Below are 20,538 nucleotides of genomic sequence, written 5' to 3'. Positions count from 1 at the left end.
TCATCTACCGACGTTTAAGGGGGCCCTAAAAAGGCGAATATTGACGTATGGTCAAAAGATGTCCCAAAACGTCAGTTATATGACGTCTTGGGATGAGACCGGGTTGGTATTATAGCTCATTACTTGTATTTTATTGATTAAATTTTGAGATCTACATTGCACTAAAAATATTTATCTTGAAATAAAGGCAGTGAAAGAACTGATACAATACAACGGTACTTTACAAATATATGTACCCCCCCCCCCCCCCCCTTTATTTATTTGTATGGCATTACAGTAATGAGAATTTTTATTTTACTTTATTGATTTAAATGCTAATTTTGGGATGAAATATGACTTAGGCATTTATTGAGATTCTTCTGTTTTTCTGAGATTCATCCAACATCTGTTTAATCTCCACGGTCTATATTATAAAAAAAAAAGTGTGCAATAGAGTTGTTGCAATGTTAAACAAGGCATTTTTATTCTGTATTATTAAAACATTTTACTCCCTGCTTACCTGCAACTGTAAATTATGCAATCCCATGACCACACACATACAGAGAAGCTCATTAAAAACACAGATACGATATTTAATAGATAACAGCTTGGCTGTAAACGATGTATATGGGGTCACACAGAGAGTAAGCAGATGAAACTCAGGATCAGGCTTGAAATATAAGAGGTCATGGCTGTAGGTTAATTACCACAGTAGCAGGGTAACAGGGGCAGGAATGGATGTATGAAGACACTCTAGAGGAGAGAGGGATGATCTGTCTGATGGTTAAGTGCATGGATAGAATTAAAGATTAGTCAGTTGGATCTGTGGACCGAGGAGATGAATGTGGTGCCATTTATTAAAACACCCTCTATGCTCAGCCTTTAGATGCTTTTAGCCATCTGCTCACCAAATTTTGCCACTATCATCCTACTTTTATATTTAAACAACATATTCTTACTCTCAAAGTTGCTCATTGATGGTCTGTGTAGTTAAACAGTGAGGGAAAATACACAGATAAATCGTGAAAGATACTTAGGTTACAAATAAACATTAATGTCAAGCAATATGTCTGTTGCTTTAACATTTACAACCCAACAAACATTTCTGTGTGTGTGAAACTTCTTTAAAGGTTAGATTGGCTTTCTTTAAAATATATGCCATTTGATTTGACATTTTGTTATCTCAAGAAATGACATTCATTCATTTTAAAGAGTTGCCTAAGTGTCCAAATACTTTTAGAGGCCACTTTGAGAGACATTTTAGGAGCACACAAGGACAGATATAGGAGAAACAGACTGGTTTAAGTGTGTCCCTTGCTGTGCTGCTTCAAGCAGAGAGGGAAAACTCATCAAGGTTTTCAGTGAGAAACGTGGCTCTCGCACTCAAAATAAACCCAAGTGGGCCCTTACAAGAACAAGTGGAGGTGGACCAGAGACTTCCTGCTGTTGGCTGACAGGAGGATGAAATGGAACGACATAGATAATGTCGCCATTGATGGCATACACAGTTACCACAGCCACCCCTGTGTCACACTACACAAAAAAAAGTAATTACAGGAAAGGCTTTGAGCTCAGGACACAATTAAAATGATTAAAGGCCAGATTTCACATCACAAACTAGATACAAATGGATTATTAGTCACGAACTGGAGCATAAAGAAATAAATAGTAGGAAAATGGCAAATAGCAAGGAAAAGGAAGATCCTTCTCAGGGTCTCCATAGCATTCAGGAAGGTCAGATGGTGTCTCAGAAAAAAAACAGCCTGAAACTTTTTCTGTCTTTTTCACAAACAGTCAAAAGAGCAGCACCCCTGTGGGCAACGTTCTCCTGCTTTCCTCTTTCTCACTCTACATGCCAGTCCCATTTCACAGCCCTCTCTAGATCTGCCCGGCATCACCACACACACACACACACACACACTCACCCTACCGTCCCCCATCACCTTGCTCTGAGATGAATGAGATCGCCACTGTCCTCAATCATTTTAATCACTACATTGGAAAATGCCTTGTTCACGGTTATCATTTTTGGGCTGCCTTCTGGCAGCTCTCCCCGCATCTCCGTGTGACAGACTCACTCTCGCAAACGCACATACACGAATGGCCAAGTTATGAGTCACAGCTAACAGATGGTGGAAGATTGAGGGGAAGATACCTAATTTTGACTCTTCTGCCCTTTTAGAGGGGGCCTAGTTTGAGAATGTAGGTTCAGCATCTGCTTCCTGCAGCACAGGGGTGGATGTGCTGAACGCTAGCAGCTTATCCAGCACGATGATGCAAGCGCGGGCCAACAGCACAACCACCTGAGATGCCAGGACTGCACAACTCTCAATTAAATTAATCATTTATACGGAACAAAAGAGCTTCTTTGTTCCACATTATCACATAATCACATAAAGATCCGAGTGTTTGAATGAATGGGAGTGTGCTTGGGGACAGCATGTCTACATTCATTCATGCTATTATATATATTATACGTATTTCTATATATCTAAGCCAGAACTAATTGGAAATTTTAATAACATAAATAAATTGATAATTGGTTTTAATTTAAATATCACCTTTTTCCACAGTGTCCTGAATGAATGAATGAACGGAAAAGTAGGTCATCATTACATCTAAAAAAAGATGTGGCATAACGTTACATAGCCATGGTCATGTACACAGTTCTAATGCCAATAATGGGAGTAATCAACTTGCATGCATCGTGTGAAGACACGGTGTGAGAACCAGAGACAGAGTGTGATAGCGGTCACACACTGATGAGTACAATAGAATAAAATCATTGCTCACACATCTGAGACGTCAAACACTTTCCACTTTCTGTCTTTCAGTATCCACCCACCCTAAAAAACAATCCATCCTGATGGCCAACCCGAGTCCTAACCAATGGCAAAGGAAGAGTAGCTGAAATCCAAGGGATCAACTGTAAGTCTTCATCACTATGAGTCAATCCAAGGTCGGGCTCGGCTCAGGTAGCTGGAGTGTGTCTGTCTCCCGACATCCGCTTAAATGACAAGTCTTACCCGTGCCTGTGCGAATGTCAGTTTCGATTCAAGATGGCCTGCTGCGTGTTCTACCGTGCACTGAAATATCATCAGCCTCCATGAAATATGTGGTCCAGAGCTACAGTAAGCACGTTATACAAGTCTTATGGCTATAATTAAGGTCCTATTATCTGCTGTTGTTTGGATTTGTGAGGAGATTATACTGTTGTTTTGACAGAACCTCACAACCATGGTGCTTACAATGCCGAGAGAGAGTGAGATTAAATGTGCGGTGCTGCTACAGAATGCTATTATTGTTATGCTATTATAACTCTGCAGTTTAAGTGGTATACAATTGTGTGAATCTTTAATGTGCACAAGTAAATGAGCCTTGCAGATCAGACGGTGTAACTATTAGGCAACCAAATCAAGCCTACACACACAGCAAGACGAGGTGGGCGCTGCGATCTGGTGAAGCTGACTGAGTGGCGGCTGAAACTGTCCACTGATCATAGCTATCAATGAAGCAGTAGATAAAATCTAGGATCAGACAGCCAGGCACCAAGGAACTTTTTTTTTTTTTTTGCTTGGTTATTCGTTTGGAGTTCTTATATATTATACTTAATTACTAAACATCTTTAGTAAACAGTATGAGGAAATTATACTGTATATATATATATATATATATATATATATATATATATATATATGTTTAAATTAAGACTTCAGTAACTGACATCATCTGAAACTCTAGAGGAGACACATATATGAATATGGGAAAAAATTGGAGGCACAGAAGACGTGCAAAATTCACTATTTGTTTTAGACTTAATCTTAGTATGGTTCAGAAAAAAAAACTGAGGTTTTAACCCTTTGATGCACAACATGGGTCTAAATCGACTTGACTGAGTTTTCTTTTTCTATATCTTTGTAAGAAATGAATTATCATTCAGTAGTCCAGGTATTCCTAAATTAACTTGTTTTAGATCATTCCAAATACTTTTCCTTTCTTACTTTTCGAATAAAAATCATTTTTGTGTCACTACCCTTCCAATGTGGAATATGGGTCTAAAATTTGAAAAAGAAATTTCTTTATTTGAAAGAAATGTATTTTATCATTTATTAATCCAGGTGTTCATTAAATATCTTGTTTTGGATTTCCAGAAATCATTCCATTTATTTTTCCTTTCTTACTTTATAAACAAATACTGAGTTTGTATTTCTACATCAATTTTACACACATAGGTCAAAAATTAACCATATAGGAAGGAACCTTTGATATTTATAAATGTTATAAATATATTTACTGCAAAAAAACTATTCACCTGCCACACATTTCACATTTCAACACGGCTGCTTTTGTATATTTCATGACACTTTTTGTCAAGTTGCAATATACAATTAATTAATTTGAATATTTCCTTGGTTTTTGTACACAAAACCAATGAGATATTCAAATTTGAATTTGTGATAATTGAAAACAAGATATTTTGAATATTCATAAATCATGACATTTATAGATCATGCAATATTAAACGCTCAAATAAAGTGATTTCAAAAGGTAAAATGCCAAGCCTTGAGTAGGAAATGAATATGGGTCTTTTTAGACCCATGTTGTGCATTAGGATGAGTATCCATAGCTTGTGCATTAAAGGATTAAAGAGATCTCACTCAAATGATATCTTTATAAGATTGACCACTATAAGCACAAAGTAAAGTGCAGAGCACAACAGACCATTTGATGAGCATAAAGGGGGAGTACAGACAGACGCACTTGCCCCATCAGATTTTTGAGCTAAATTAATTTGAATAATGCTTCCAAAAGACAAAAATATAATATATTATTCATTAGATAATTAATCCATTGAAGCATACGATCACACTGGTGTGATTAGAACGTCCAGTGGGTCAAAACTGCCAAATTCAAATCTACGTAAAATTTTACTCTAATTTCAGAATATGTAGTTACAGAATAAATAGTCCCCAAAAGTTGTTGTCTTTTGTTTAGTTTCTTGGTTAGCGCTCAGTGCTTATATGTTTTGAATTTGTTTGTTTCTATAAGCAACAAAATAAGTTGAAGACTGAATCGATTCAAGACTTATAGGGCTAATGTATGTTCTCGCTTTGATACTTCAAATTAGATCACTGCAGTAATTATTACAGTGAAAGCTAAAGTAAAGTTTTATTATAAATACTAGTAGTTATTTTTTCCACATGAAACAAACAGTTTGCATAATATCGAGACCCACAGCATTCACTATTTCCTCCAGATTCAGAGAAATGTGCGAGGATGCACTCATGCTGTTTGCATCTGGTTACGTCTACAGGGTCTGGACTATAAATAGTATGCTAAACAGTGTGAAAGACGCCTAAGAAGTCAACTGTGCTTAACGCTCAGGGAAGGCTGTGTGTATTTCTTATTATGCACTCACTTTTCTGTGAGGGCAATTTGTTGAGCTGGGGTTTATTTTGTGTTGGGGTTTATTAGACAAAAAAATGCCTCACACCTTCTTGGGTGTAAACACCTGATAAAAGCATTTCAAGAACACAACACAAATGTTGAACAGAGAGTTTTTTTGTTTGTTTCTGTATTCACTAAACACAAGCTTGGTTTTTCAATCTCATGGCATCATCAGAAAGCAAACATGACTCATTTCTAGGAGATTTCAAGACACAACATCAGAGACAGTGTGCCTGTATGTGCGTGCGTCTGTCGTCCAGAGGCGGTATCGTGCTGCTCGTCCTGTGGAAGCATGCGGTGACAAGACAGAGCAGCTCTGAACAACCCCACCGCCCCCCTCTGTGTGATTGATGAGGCTAATTTTGTCAATTAATGAAGAAACCCCTGTTGATTAACATCAGATTGCAGTTTGTAACTGTTAGTGCACCAGTCTGTCAGGAACTCATTTTAATTACAAATCACCACACTGTACTCTTCTATCAGCAACCAGATCTGCTTATCCACACCAGGACACGACTAAGAACAGATAGCAGTTCCATCGATACACTTCGTTTAACCTATTCACTGAGATTTGAGAGTGCCCACCTGGGCTGGACTTCCTGCTAATGCTGGCATTATACATCATAATTAATTTGAATGAACAAGATAATTAGCAGGCTGAATATACATAATGAACCCGCTAATTGGTTCATAACAGGCGGATATAGTTGATATATCCGGTTGATGGCATGTCTGAGTTCACATATGAACGGACAAGGAGATAGACTGAAATGCTACGGGCCTATGTAGACAAATCTAATAAAGGACAAATAGAGATGTATGCCAAATGGTTTGCTGTTCCTTCAAGGAAGTCATTAAGCATTAAGTAGAAATGTTTAGAGATTAAAGACTCCAGGAAATTGTTTGATGAGAATGGTGTTGACATGATCGCATATTGAAACAGGGAGTTTGGGCAAGACATTTTTCAAAAGCTCATTTTCTTTTTTTTTCCTATAGCCAAAAGGGTTCAGTTATATCCCAGCCATGAAACATGACTTTCTACTTGCTGATTGGTTGCACATGGTATAGTAGGATGGACATCCTCATCCAAGTGAGCATCTGATTGGACATCTAGTGAATCTAGTGCCATCATTCATCAATATACTATATTTTTTTTTTTGCCAGGAGAAAGACTGTAAATTCAACTGTGGATATCAGAAAAATATGCATGAGTACTTATGAGTACACCAGCATACTGTTCAGTTTGAAGTTAGTCATTTTTTAAAATAATTAATCATGTTATTCAACAAGTGCAAGGACGCATTCATTTTATTAAAGGTGACGGTAAAAGCATTTATGTTGCATAAGATTTCCTTTTCAAATAAATGTTTTTTTAACCACCTATTCATAAAAATCGCACAAACATGTTTTCAATAAAAATACATCAGTTTTAACTTTTTTGATGCATTAAATTGTTCAAAAGTGACAGTAAAAGCATTTATGTTACATAAGATTTCCTTTTCAAATACATGTTTTTTTAACCACCTATACATACAAAATTTCAGAAAATAAGTTTTCAATAAAAATGCATCAGTTTTGACTTTTATTTTGATAATGATAAGAAAGCCTTGGTGAGCAATACAGACATACAAATAATGTTTGATCAGTTGTGTCAATGGCCTCAAAGCAAACAAAAGGACTAAAAGCCACATTTAACTTCCATTTGGGGTCTTTAATTTGATTTATAATTTGGTCCAATTCTGATCTGATGGGACAGTAATATGTTACTATAGGCTTTTTCATCAGTCTGCACCCTTAGGTGCTTTATATTTAGCGACAGACTTCTTATTGCCACTAAAAAAAAACAATAAATATTAGCAGTGATGAAAAAAATTCACACCATGGAGTGGAATAATAATTGGCAAATGTCCAATCACATATATCTTCAGAGTGGACTAAGTACACTTCAACTTTCCATTTAAGAAATCACTGAGGAATCAGTTGTTATACAAGTGTCTTACAGCCATCTCTGCTGAGATATGGTGATAACACTCATTACGGCAGACGAAATAAAGAGAGGTTTGCACAGCGGAGGCTCTCCAAGGCCGTGTATCATTTCTTTATCGTTTATGGAAACATGATAAAGCTTTCTTAAAGCACACCCAATGCACAGCTGTGATTCTCCTGTGTGCCGCATTGTCCTAAAACAAATACACATGCAAGCGGATGTCGCTTTTGAAGCGACAGTAACAACTAACACTGAAAATGTCCTCCCTCCCTCCCTCCCTCCCTCCCAATTTTCATTTGATAAAGTAATTTGGTGACAATGGTGCAATTCAACAGAGAGGGGCTGGGATTTCCATTAAAACATCAAATGAAAGTGAAATTATGAGCCATGACGGCGGGTGAGTTGGAGAAGCGCAGAAGAGCGAGTCGGTGTCTACAGTGGGATTAACAAGGAGCAACAAGTGCTGAGTGCTTTGCATCAAACCCACGGGCCCATGACAAATGAGTAGGAGAAGCTCTGCGTCTATTACCCGGCTTTAAGCCAGAGTCTTCAGGGGTTATAATGAAGTACTGACTGGAGCAAAAGCAGAAAGTTCCAGAGGATGAGTGCTCTCTGTGGATCCTCGCCAAAACCCTCAAGACAACAGGGACGCGCTCTCTGTCTCTATCTCTCTCTTTGTCTGTCTCCCTCTTAAAATGAGTGCATTCAAGTATGCTAACTAGATGTGCTATTTTTCCCTCTCTCTGTGATGAAAGTCCAGGGTGGTGGTGTACCGCTCTAGGACTATTTCTTTGTTCCCCAGGGAGAACAGGGAAACCTAATGTCCCTACAAAGCAGAGAAAGGAGGAGACAACGGGGCAAACTAAACAGGAAGAAAATTAAGTTGAAATTTACAGTAAAAAAAAAACAAAAAAACTTTATGGCTGACAAATTAACTTCGAATCCAACTCATCAATGGAAAGAGATGCAATTTTTTAAATTCCTAATTTCACCCAACTCAGGTACAGAGAACTATCTTGCATCCGTGCTATAGTTACTCCGTTACATTTACTTAAGTACTTTTGGAAAATATGTACTTTTAAGTGTACATTTAAACGTGGATACCTTCACTGTTACTCAAGTACATTTTTAAATGACAAAAATGTTACACTGGGGACATTTCTTGGCATTACTTTATTCTTTATGCAAATGTTAAGAAATGCATAGTTTATTCCAAGCGTGCCATCTCTTTTAACTGGGGAATGAGCGATGCACCACTGGTGAATGAATCACTCTTTTGTGTCAATTCTTTTCAAAATTCACTGCACTCACTGAAGCAGTCACAGTCCTAAACGGGAAACTTAAGAACATCAAAAAGCATTGGATGGCGTATATATGAACCAACAATCTTGAAATCAAATCAGCACATGCGTCATGTTTCTCTTCAGCAAAGAAGAAGATCTTTATATAAAAAAAAAGGTGCAGCCTGTGAACGATTCAATTCTAAGTAATTCATTTTACAACTAAAAGACTATTCAAAAAATAAAAGTACGAAACCACTTAAGTAGGGCTGGAAAAACTCAACTTCAGTTTGAGTTTGATTTGCATGGAATTCGTTGATTCGCCTCGTTGTTTATGATCTCAATGATGGCAGCTCCCATGCAAAGATCCATCAGTCTAATAATATAGAGAATAGTATTTTTTTAATCGTCAGATTAACTACTAACAAAGAGATGACATTTTAACAACCCAATTGTAACATGCATCACTTTATCGTCCTCTAAATCTCACAATTTGAGTAGTCTTTTTATTAAATACTTCTTACTTTTAATCATGTAAATATCAACATTATTACTTTTTATTTCTACTTGAGTAGTACTTTCTATAAATACTTTTACTTGAGAACAAACTTTGGTTTCTCTACCCACCTCTGAAAAGAACTACAGCAACAACACAATAGGAACAAGCAACGATGATAGCAAGAAATATAGAGTCGCTGGTACATTGGGTGTGTGTTGCTCATTTACTGAGGCATTTAACTTGCCATTAACTGGTATTAGAAGACTAATAAGAGAAATGAGAACAGAACCAAATGATCCAGATAGAATGCTATAAAGGACACATTTTTATATAAAACATGACTGCCATTAGACTGTGTCGTTAGAAACTAATGCAACTGCTCAGATTCCTTTCTTGATGTCTAAAGTAATACTGACATCAGGCTAAAATGTGTTTTTTGATTAATCATGTTGCAGTGGGACTAATTTCTGACACTGGGGATGCAGCAGTTAATGTACAATTCAAAAACTGATTGACTGGAAGAAGAAACAGTGGCAAATCCTATAATTTATGGCGACCACATGCCACTTTTGAGAGCCCTTCAGTGGGATTGGCCCTTATAGTTTTCTCAACATCTTCCTGTACACCTAACATGTCAACCATGAAATGGAATGCAACTTGAATACAGATCACAACCTTTCAGATGGAATTGGACAAATGCAAATCTAGACAGACCTCCTACTCCAACCTATTTTCTGGAGATGAAGAGTCACATACAACAGACGAAATTGTAGAGAGAGTTGGCTGAAGGCTTTCACCTCCACCCTGGGAGTAGTATGCCTGTCAGCCTCAGTTTTAGTGGTCGTGTCAGCCCTGAGCTCCGGGTTAATGGACCTGCCAAATCCAACCCCCCACCCTCCCCCCCTTCTAACGAGACACTGATTGAGGAATTTCCAGAGAATTCACACACATAATGATAACTCGCATAGAGACGTTTCCATGACTGACTATGACCTAACAACTACAAAAAATCAGGTCAGGCAATCACAAAAATTTGATTTATGAAATACGATAGCAGAAATATGCTCAAAGTGTCATTTTCATTAGAGGAGACTGCAGAGCTCATATAAGTCTCTGGAGGGTGAGGCCCAGCAGAACACATATGAACACAGATGATTTCAACTGTTTGGCTGTGCTTTAGGGATTGTAATATGATCCAGGCATAATTATCTTAGTGTGTGATGAAGATGGGGTCACAGTGTGAGTAAACTATGCTGTCATTTGGAACCATACTCAGCCAGTGTTAGGACAGTTTTAAGACTAATACTGTATATAAAACGGGGAAACTAGGAGATATAGCTAGTCAACACCAAAACATGTATTTTTTCCCCATCTGTCCTGCTAGCAAAATTGAAACATTGACAGTATTTTATTTTTTTTTTATTTTTTGCTATTCTTATTATTATTCCACCCCCACCTAATGGTTCCAGTTTCCGCTAGAGTTATCCATATAAAACACACTCCCAAATGTCAATTCAATCAATTAAACACAATGGCAATAATACCACAAATGGCCAAAGCAAAACAGCACTTTAACAATCAGCATCATTCTGCATCAGTGGCACTGGTGTTCCATTAAATACCCTTCTAATCATTGCTTTACAAATGCAGCCTCCTCCCTAAAGTGCGAAGGGCCCCACTGAATGGCGGAAGCTTTGAGGATGGGATTTGAAGAAGCAGTAATCGAGCCTCTCCCGTTCGTGCTGAGACTACCCCACCCAGCCACACATCAAAGCAATCAAGTGCATTAGCATATGCAAAATCCTATCACACAAAACACATGGTTTGGATGCCATTTCCAAATAAACACGAATCTGTGGACGCCGGCAATATAAATCACAGATGCGAGCGCCAAGTCACTTTTGTGCTCAGACTTCGGCCTTTGCTTTCTTTATGACTATCATTACTGGAATTGCAATTGCTATTTGGGCTTGCTTTTGTTTGTTCTGTTCAGGACCAATTAGAATTTGTTAATTAAAATCTTAAATGCCTCCTGTGACACGCGGTGAATTAAAGTTAGCCATTGTTGTCGAACAATGCTGTCCCCTGTAGACAATACAGACCCGGAAAAAACAAAAAGCCAGCGGAAAGGAAGTCAAAGATATGGCCTGAATCAATCATGCTTTTCATATACAGTACTGGATGTTTACTTGGGTCCGGCTTTGTATCCAGAAATGAAAGAACTGAGATGCAAATTGCGATTCGCTCTATTATTTTCAAGCAAATATCTTTAAAACTAGATGCAGATGCTGAGTTATTGTGAGGTAAACATCACCAGTGCAGGATGCCACCACATTCCCGTGACCTAATTCCATAATTAACAGAGGTTTGAGACTAAGCAGAGGCATATTCACAGAGAGGAGATGGAAACACTGTGCAGACGGCTGCAAACACATCTTCATCAATTCATTAGCGACTTTGTACCCAAAGGTAAAATAATGATCACCGTTCATCATCCCTCACCTCAATTTGCATGATCTTCGGGAGCAATCTGTAATGCTTAGATGTGTAAAAAGTCGCACAAGCCAAGCTTTCTAAGAAACCCTATCTGACTTTACATCAGTCAGATGAAATATTCTCCTGCAGCATAGTGTATTCCTGCTCCTCTCAACCCATCAAACATCGGCACCCAAAGCTGCTGCATTTCCATAGCAGTGTGTATTAAAACACACAGCGAGAATGTGTGCCATAATACAACGCATAAAAGGTACTATGCTGGAAATCAAGTGTTATGTTGCCCTGCTGAGCACTGGCCAATACTCTAAAACCAGGATGGAAACCACAGCCTTTCAACAAGAAATACACAGTGCACAATAGAACAATTGCCCCCAAAACTTCTCTTTCTTGAAGAATGTTTGTTTATGCTGCAGAGTTCAGGTCAGCTGAATGCATGTTCCAGTAAAAGAAAAGGTTAAGAAAACAAGTAAATCACACATTTCCTATAGTATGACCAGCATGACTGCTCTAGCAGTTCACTCACTGGGGGATTTCCTTTGTCTAAAAAGGCATTGTATTCTGCAGCTATGAGAGATGTTTTTTTTTTTTTTTTTTTTTTTTTTAGACATTTTAAAGAGAGCCACATTGTAAAGCTTCAGGGAGTCTTTAAAGAAAATGGTTCATTGGAGTTCTAGGCTATTATTCATTCATATATTGCATTATTATGCAACATTTTATAGTTGTAATTAAATTATTGTTCATTAAACCACATTTTAATCATGCTGATTTTTGGAGAAGAAAAACTGAAACGGCACTCTTCGTGTGATATTGATTGACTACATAAAATGTTATAAATATATACATTTTCTAACCCCCATATAATGAATTTTGTGATCATTCACATGCATTCATAAATACATTTTAGGGTCTTGATGTTTGTCAATAATATGAAATATTTCATCCAGAAAGGACAAAACAAATGATAATGAAAAAAAAAAAAAAAAAAAAAGGTTCCATATAGAACCCTAAAGGGTTCTTATTATTGAACCCTTAAAAGGGTTCTCTATAGAAATGTTTAGGGTTCCAAATATGTAGCGCTGATAGAACCTTTTAAGGTTCTAGAACCTTTTCTTCTAAGAGTGTATGTTTATGGCTTGGCAGGTGAAAAGGAAAGCCGTGGATTTTATACACATATTCATTTGGATCTAATATTAAACAACCAGCTTTATATATAACCAGCCATTATCCTAACTGTAGGCTAGAAGAATATGTGATCACAGGTGTGCATTTATCACCATTTAACTGCTACTCAGAGCTCATCTAATCAGAATTTAGAGTCGAAGCTATCCATTTTAAAAAAGCACCCTTCACAAGTCACTGTATTAACTTTTCTGATCCTGAATGTGCTGTGTCATTACAGGGAGAAATTGGCCAGCTGATTGGCGTTTTTTACTGTCACTAGAGAAAGAGCAAAGGTTAAGTTAAATACTAGCACACCGAATTATAGCAGAGCGAGATCTATTAGACAGGCCCCCACATCCATCAATACTCAGTATGGACGCTGAATTCTGCTGCAAGCCTTCCGCTCTCCATTAAGTTCCCAGTACGCCCGGTCCCCAGGCAGGCTACCGTTAACACTGTCCCTCCGCTGAGTTACAGCTCTCATGGGGCCGCTAGTTCATTTGAAAGCCTTTGTGGGGTGTCATTAATTCTGATAGATAGATATCACTAAACTGCTGAACAAACATCCTACTCAGTCATTTGCATACATTACAATAATGGTGGAAAAAAATAAAGTATTCCAACCAATAAGTGTTGTGTGTCGGAGCTACACTGCCAGCATTTTTTTCAGTTATTGAGATCAGTTTAAAGCAGTGGACTATATAACTATACGGTTTTAATGTATGCTGCTGTATCTGGCATATAAAATATATTTATGTAATGAAAAACTAGATATTCCAGGGATACAAACAACACATAATATCCTCTAAAGCATGTGGAAATGCACCAAATTGAAAACACAAAAAGATGAAGGAAAAAAACAACAACATTAATATGTGAATTATGATGCATGGAGATCTTTAGAACTAATGACGGTTTAAATAATGTATGCGAGTCAGTGTAGTGGGAGTCTATTTTATTTGTCCAAATACCAATAATGCATCTGCAACTAGTCTACCATAGCTGACCTAATATTTAAACAAACATACTCTTGCATATCCATGTTCATATTGCAAGAGGGAATATTGAGCATTCGGTAATACAAGTAAATTCTTTTATTTGACTCTAAAAACTAACCCTTATGCATATCAAGAGTTTATTTCTCTCTTGCAACAGCACGCTCAGTGCATTTTCAAACCGGCCGTGATTTGCTGCCACAATCATTTCTATTTAATGGATCAATATATCAACAGTGCATCACCATGTAAGCTAATAAATGCATATTTGTTCCAGAGTCTTAAGCACCTTAATGTGAATTTAATATGATATTCCCATATTTGGTGAGATTTTTTAATATTGCGAAATGTCACCTCCACAGTTTCAGAGGGGTGTGAAATGTGTACCGCTATTATTGCATTCAAAAAAAAAAAAAAAAAAGCGGACTCCTACCTAGGCAAAATTCCTCTCCTGTTCTCCCTCACACCCTCTCTCTAGTTAAAGCCGTTTTATCTCATAAAATGTTGTACATACTAGTTTATCTTTGCTGGAAGGGCTCTAAACCTGCAGTTTGAGCTGCCATGAAAACTAAAAAAAACAAAACAAAACAAATGTTCTGCATGTGAAATACCACAATCGTATTGTGTTGGGTCTCCCTGGGGCAGAAGAGAATAAAACAAAAAAGAATAGTAATTTCAGGGTAGATTAAAACACATGGAGGAAAAAAAAAAAGAAAAGAAAGAAAAGTGAAGATTCAGACAGTGCCCACCTAGAGAAGTGTGATTTGGACGAGTATCTACAGGCAACAGAAACACGGTTAACAAGGTGACATATTTTTCCTTATTCACACAAATTTCCTTCTCCCACACCGTTTAAACAAGCGTTAAAGCTAAACCGTCAAGCTAAAAAGTGAATGTTTTAAAAACACTTCCTGCGCTGCAACTCTAAAATAGCATCTCCACACCGTAGTCATTTGTCAAAAGGTCATGTTGAGGTCAAACTCATAAAGAGGGAGCCAAGAAGCCAGTTGCTATGGCGAGCAAAGGAGTGCACCGAGCAGAAAGCGCGCGCACACACACACCTCCAGCTTTCTCAAATTCAATCACTAAAACCTCTATAGCATCTAGCCTGCTGTCCACAATGGCTGAGTGAAACAGCTATCGGCCTCTTTTAGCTCTGTCACAATGTCTGCCCTGTCATCCGCAAAAGAGCTGGCACAGCTGTTTGAACGCGCTGTCAGTCAGCATCTCTGCAGCCGGGCTCCGACACCTCTGAAAACGAGTCGCGACTGGTGCACAATGAGGGTGGAGCCGTTCCCTTTCAGCCGTTTCTCACTCACTTTTCTTTCTCTGCTGCTAAAAAACCCCACTTGAATCATCAAACGGACGTGACTGTATTCAGCCAAGGCTGCGCGCCGGCTCTGATGACAGATCAGGTGAGACAGGGACGACATGCGTCTACATTTGCACTCGGGGCCCGGTCGGCTTTTACGATCCTCTAGGGACGCCGCGAGGCCCTGCCGCAGTGTATCCACGCCTCTCCATTTTCCTTCACTCAAGTTCCAATCCTCCCTGAATCCTGCTAATCAATGCTTTCGCTACGGCCACAGAGGTATTCTGGTTTGTTTTTTGTGCCGCACTGCAGGCTAAAGAAGCTCATTGTTCTTAAATCATACAAACCTAAGCAGCCCTCTTCGGAGCAAAGTTTTAATGCATGCCGGGGCTATTACTCTTATGCCACCCAAAGTGCAGCGTAAGTCCCCCATAAATCTCGACGTTGAGCTCATGAACAAAGAGCTAAAATAAGGTTAACTGCTGTCTTTCCTGTGCTTGGGAAACATATGGGAAGACTCTCAGACTTGATAAGTCATTGATTAATGGTCCTTACTCGTAGTTAATAACACCGCTGAGGAACGGCGGGAGTCGCAGTGGGGAAATAAAAGTCAAGCAGTCGCTCAGAACGGGCACAAAAAGTCCAATTTAAAGTACGATTTCGTGTAAGCTCTTTTTTGGCACGCATGAACATTCACATGTCAGAAAGGAAAAGTCAAACAAGTGTCTAACTTCCTCACTCCAGAGTCTGAGAAGTGTTGTGGCATCTAATTCAATTTGAGGCTAGTGAGCACTTGCGTTCCTGTTATCGAAATGGGAGAGGTGCTTTGAGAGCTGATAGCCCTCAGAAAGTCAGAGAGAAGGAGCCTGCGGCTGGTCAGCAGATGAAATCAGCATAGGTTATAAGTTATAAGGCTAAGAAGCCCTCCATTAGAGTCTGTGGGGAGAAAGTTGTGCAGTATAAATAGCTCCCAGCCTGAACTCCCTTTGGAGAGCTTGGGAGACGAGGGGAATGTGGATATAAACATCTCACTTTGAGACAGCCTATCCAAGCATGTACAGTATTTTTGCCTTGCTTTCCATAATTAAACATTAAACATATTTTAAAAAGAAGATAAATGTAATTGAGAAGCCAAATTTAATAATAATAAAGCATGTTTTCCGGGAATGCATTTAATTTTTTTTTATTCTATCCGCATATTTAGTTTTTTTTCACTGTTTTATTAATGCTTAATAAATCAAGACATGAGGAAATTAATCATATACTAAATTAACAATGTTATAAGTTCTCCATTTCAAAAATAAATGCTCTTCTTTTGAACTTTCTATTAATCAAATAATTCAGAAAATATTATTAACCCCCTGGGGTCGCCGGCGATACCAGCTCACTTTTTTTTTTCTTATAGGTGCAAAGGAGACTCAAATTACTCTGCTGATTTTTATCTTACATATAAGTGTTATACATCATTCAATCCTGTTAATCGTCTATTTTTTGGTGTATACTCACAATAAAAAAAAAAGTGTTCTGCTTTTTGTCAAATAAAGAAAAATATACATGATGCACAATTTAACACGTCTGAAAATATGAACTGTAACTCAGTTCTTGTCACAGAGACACAAGCGATTTCTCTTTATGAAGCTGAAACTATCTTCTTTTAAATTACGTAATTTATATATATATATATATATATATAAAACAACTATTCTCAGTTTATGTAATCTGTATTAGAGAGAGAGCTGTGTGTGAGTGAGTGAATGAATGAATGAATGAATGAATGAATGGCACAGTTCATTCATATTCACTGCGCCATTAATTCACTCTCGCTCCTACATTATTTTACATGAACACGTCCAAAACATATTGCTATAGCCTACTGAGATTTGTTCTAATCACGATATAGAAAAGTGTCTGTAAAAACAAAAAGACTGTAAATATGAATCTGGTGTGTGAGAATCACCTAATTATACATGATGGGGTTGGGCCGTTCACGCCCATTCGCATATTAGCTTTCCAAACAAAAACACGTTTTTTACAATTTAAAACAATCTATTGTTTTATGCGAATGATTAGGCAGGATGATTTTCAGATCATTTTGAAACAAAAACTCTAGGCGACAACATCCATTGATCAAAAGTCTTTTGGATGCGTATTTAGTTTGTGTTTTGTGGCCTTATTTCAAAGACTTTAATTTTTAGTTTTTTTTTTCAATAACCACACATAAACAATATTCTCTCAAAAATACAAACATGTACATGCATGTTGCTCACATATTATGGTAGCCCTGTTTCTGCTAAATAGAGTGTATTTTCACATTTGCCATTAATATGTTTATAAGCAACTGAAAAAAAAAAGTCAAAAAAAAAAAAATGTCAGGGCATGTCAGAACGTCTCAAGGACCCCAGAACACCTTAGACCCCAGAGGTTAATAATACTATTGTTACTAATAATAAAATAAATATGAAATATTTTCAACATTGATACTCATAAATGCTTCTTGAGAGGCAATTTAGCGTATTAGAATGGTTTCTGAAGGATTGAGTGGCATTGAAGACTTATGTAACGGCTGTTGAAAAAATTCAGCTTTATCACCACAGGAGTAAATTTTGTAGAAAAAAAAACAAATAATTTTAATAATTTGACAATATGATTTTCTCTCCTTCAAATAAATGTAGCCTTGGTGAGCATAAAAGACATATTTCAAAAATAAAATATGAATACTTTTGACATATTTCAAAAACATTTAAAAATCTTACTGACTTTTGTGTTAACGGGAAAACAAGACAAAAATACTGATTAAAAATGAACAGTGTACTGATCATATCGTATTGGCAAAGGGACCTCAGAGCCTCATTCCTGCATAGGAGTCTATGGTAAACTTTCTGTCATAGAAGAGAGTAGAAGTAGTAAATGCATTCAAAGGATATTGACATTTTTTCAACAAACTTATCCTGCTTGTCATCAGTCTTGGGGAAGTTCTGGATGTCGTTCTCCAGCCTCTGAATATGTCGCTCCATTGTGTCCAGGCTGGCTTTCAGGATCTGGGCAGATACTGCAAAAGGAAGATAGGGGAGAAAAAATAAATAAATCAAAATAAAACAATGGGTTATGGGTATTCTGCTTAGTTTGTGGATTGACAGAAAGAATTTTACTTTGATCCAAGACAAGAAACTACTTTTAACTACTACTTTTAATTTAATTTACAAATTACTCAAGTCTATGAATGTATGCCTAATTGTACTGTACAGTGAACAGTTGGGCTTTACTATGTTGTTTTATTTATTTCTAAGTTTTATTTAATCTAAGTGTTTCAGATTTTTCTCCTATACTGTGTAGGCGGTAGTTGTCTGCCTACTTCATACTGTTTGATGAACTCCAGTGCTCTTATTTAATATTCAACATCTTGAAAAGCAGCATATAAAGTCCAGCATCTGATTCAGCCCTAAGATATCTTTGTATATAGAGTCGAATAAAAACTGCACTGAAGCTACTGCCAAATGGTCTGAAGACTTTGATCAGTGACAGTCTTACTCGAGGCAAAGAATGCAACATTTATTATTGATAAATAATCATGGACCATATAGGTATGGTGATTTAGGCAACTTTTGTTTGAATTCTTAAAGCACTGATACATTTGTTACACTGAAAAAGAATGAATAATAAATAAATAATTAAAGCTCCTGAGAATAAAATGTTGTGCTATTGGCTGAAAAAAAGGCCTAAAAATCTTAGTTAGCCAAACAGAAACATCTGAAAGTTATAACATCAGAAAGTTTGCAAAAAGCAGTATGTACATGAAACATTTCATGTTTGTTTAGATCTAATTTGCAGTCAGTAATTTAAAACTAAAAGTATATAAAATAAAAATAAAAATTATTGGAACTATGAACTAATATTCTAATAACTCGTATGATATATCAATATAATATCAGTGTAAAACATTAAAATAAAATAAAAAATACGATAAGAAAAAAATAAGCACATACATTATGGCTTTACCGTTAAAAATACGGTAGGAACGTTAATGGTTTTACAGACTTGACTTAAAATTTACAGTAATAAACCGTAATTTATTTTCTGATAAAATGAGGATTTACCAACTTATTGATGTATTGATATCTGTTTTAGACCATTGTAATACACTGACAACCAACAATCATCACAGCAGTGATGAGAGTTACATGCGCAATCACAGCTCATCACAAGTGAATACTTGTATAAAGCAATGCTTAATTAAAGAAGCTGCACAATGTCATTCACACAAACATTAAGCACCATCATGGTAACACACATGAAATTAAAAAAAATGCAATAAACATTAATTTAAAAACATTAAATGTAACATAACCCTAATGTACATAACTGATTAGAAAAAAAAACAAAACAAAAAAAACAACAACAATAAAACTTTGAGGAACCATAGTTATTTCAACAAAAATACATAAAATGTGAAGCGTCACACAGGGAATTGTGGGAATGTCAATTTACGGTTTGTCACTGTAAATTATACAATGATTTGTTCTTTTTCACTTTCAAAACGGTAAATTTAACAGTATTTTACTGTAAAATTATATTACAGTTATTTACCGTGTATAGTACGGAAACTTTCTGTTTACCAATTAAGTTTTGCACTGTAGCATTTTTACAGTATTTTACCGTTAAAATCACGGTTATTTTTTACAGTGTAACTAACTAACTAACTAACTAACTAACTACTAAACAATTTAGATTTGATTAATAGGTTGTCCATTTCTAATTTATCAAATGGAGGTTCTATCTTGTTTTTCTTATCAGCCTGTACTGGAGTATATTGGCTGGTTGATGGTGTAAATCTTGCAGGTGTGCTCAGGTGGACAGGTGTACTGAAGTGATGCTGAATTAGCTGACTGCGGCTGCTGTCCTGAAGCTGAGTGGCGTCAGCATGGGTTCAGCTTCATTAATCTCTACATAATCACTGTTTATGGCTCTCCATCTCCCCCTGGACTCACTGTAGTCCTTTCAAGTCTGGACTTCAAAGCGCCAGCAGTGTCTTAGGGGGATCAGTAGGGATGCGGACGCAGTTGTGGCGCCGTATTGTGATTGGTGTATGGCTTTAGCTTTATTGATACACACGATACGAATGATCATGGCACAAGAAGGTCTGTCTGAGAGGGTCAAAGCTCTGACTCATCAGAGACATGAGAGGCTTTGTATGGGTCTTAGAGTGGACAAACACTCTTCAATAGGGTTGCCATGAGTAAGCAACCGAGGTGGAGACTCCAACTCATATCAATGAAATAATAAATGATATCTAATATAGGGACGTCAAAGGTAAGATTACTTACTAGGCACAGGGTTAATTAAAAAAAAAAAGGTGGGTGGGGGAGGGAGGCAGGAATGCAGAT

The 20,538-nt window shown here is 37.1% G+C and overlaps 1 protein-coding gene across 6 annotated transcripts in view; it reads right to left on the bottom strand.

The window, feature by feature from the left end:
• Nucleotides 1–20,538, bottom strand: part of diaph2 (diaphanous related formin 2) — a 453,020-nt gene that overhangs the window by 103,149 nt on the left and 329,333 nt on the right. For all 6 annotated transcript variants that reach the window (XM_039655194.2, XM_039655195.2, XM_089134932.1 and 3 more), the window contains one exon: nucleotides 18,082–18,206. In XM_039655194.2, the coding sequence (XP_039511128.2) occupies nucleotides 18,082–18,206 (125 nt within the window). The remainder of the gene's footprint in view (nucleotides 1–18,081; nucleotides 18,207–20,538) is intronic.

Source organism: Pimephales promelas, chromosome 9 (assembly GCF_988280905.1).
Source record: "Pimephales promelas chromosome 9, fPimPro1.hap1.1, whole genome shotgun sequence".
In the NCBI taxonomy this organism is placed as follows: Eukaryota; Metazoa; Chordata; class Actinopteri; order Cypriniformes; family Leuciscidae; genus Pimephales; species Pimephales promelas.
The sequence above is the reverse complement of the archived record's forward strand: the minus strand, read 5'-3'. Positions and strand labels throughout refer to the sequence as shown.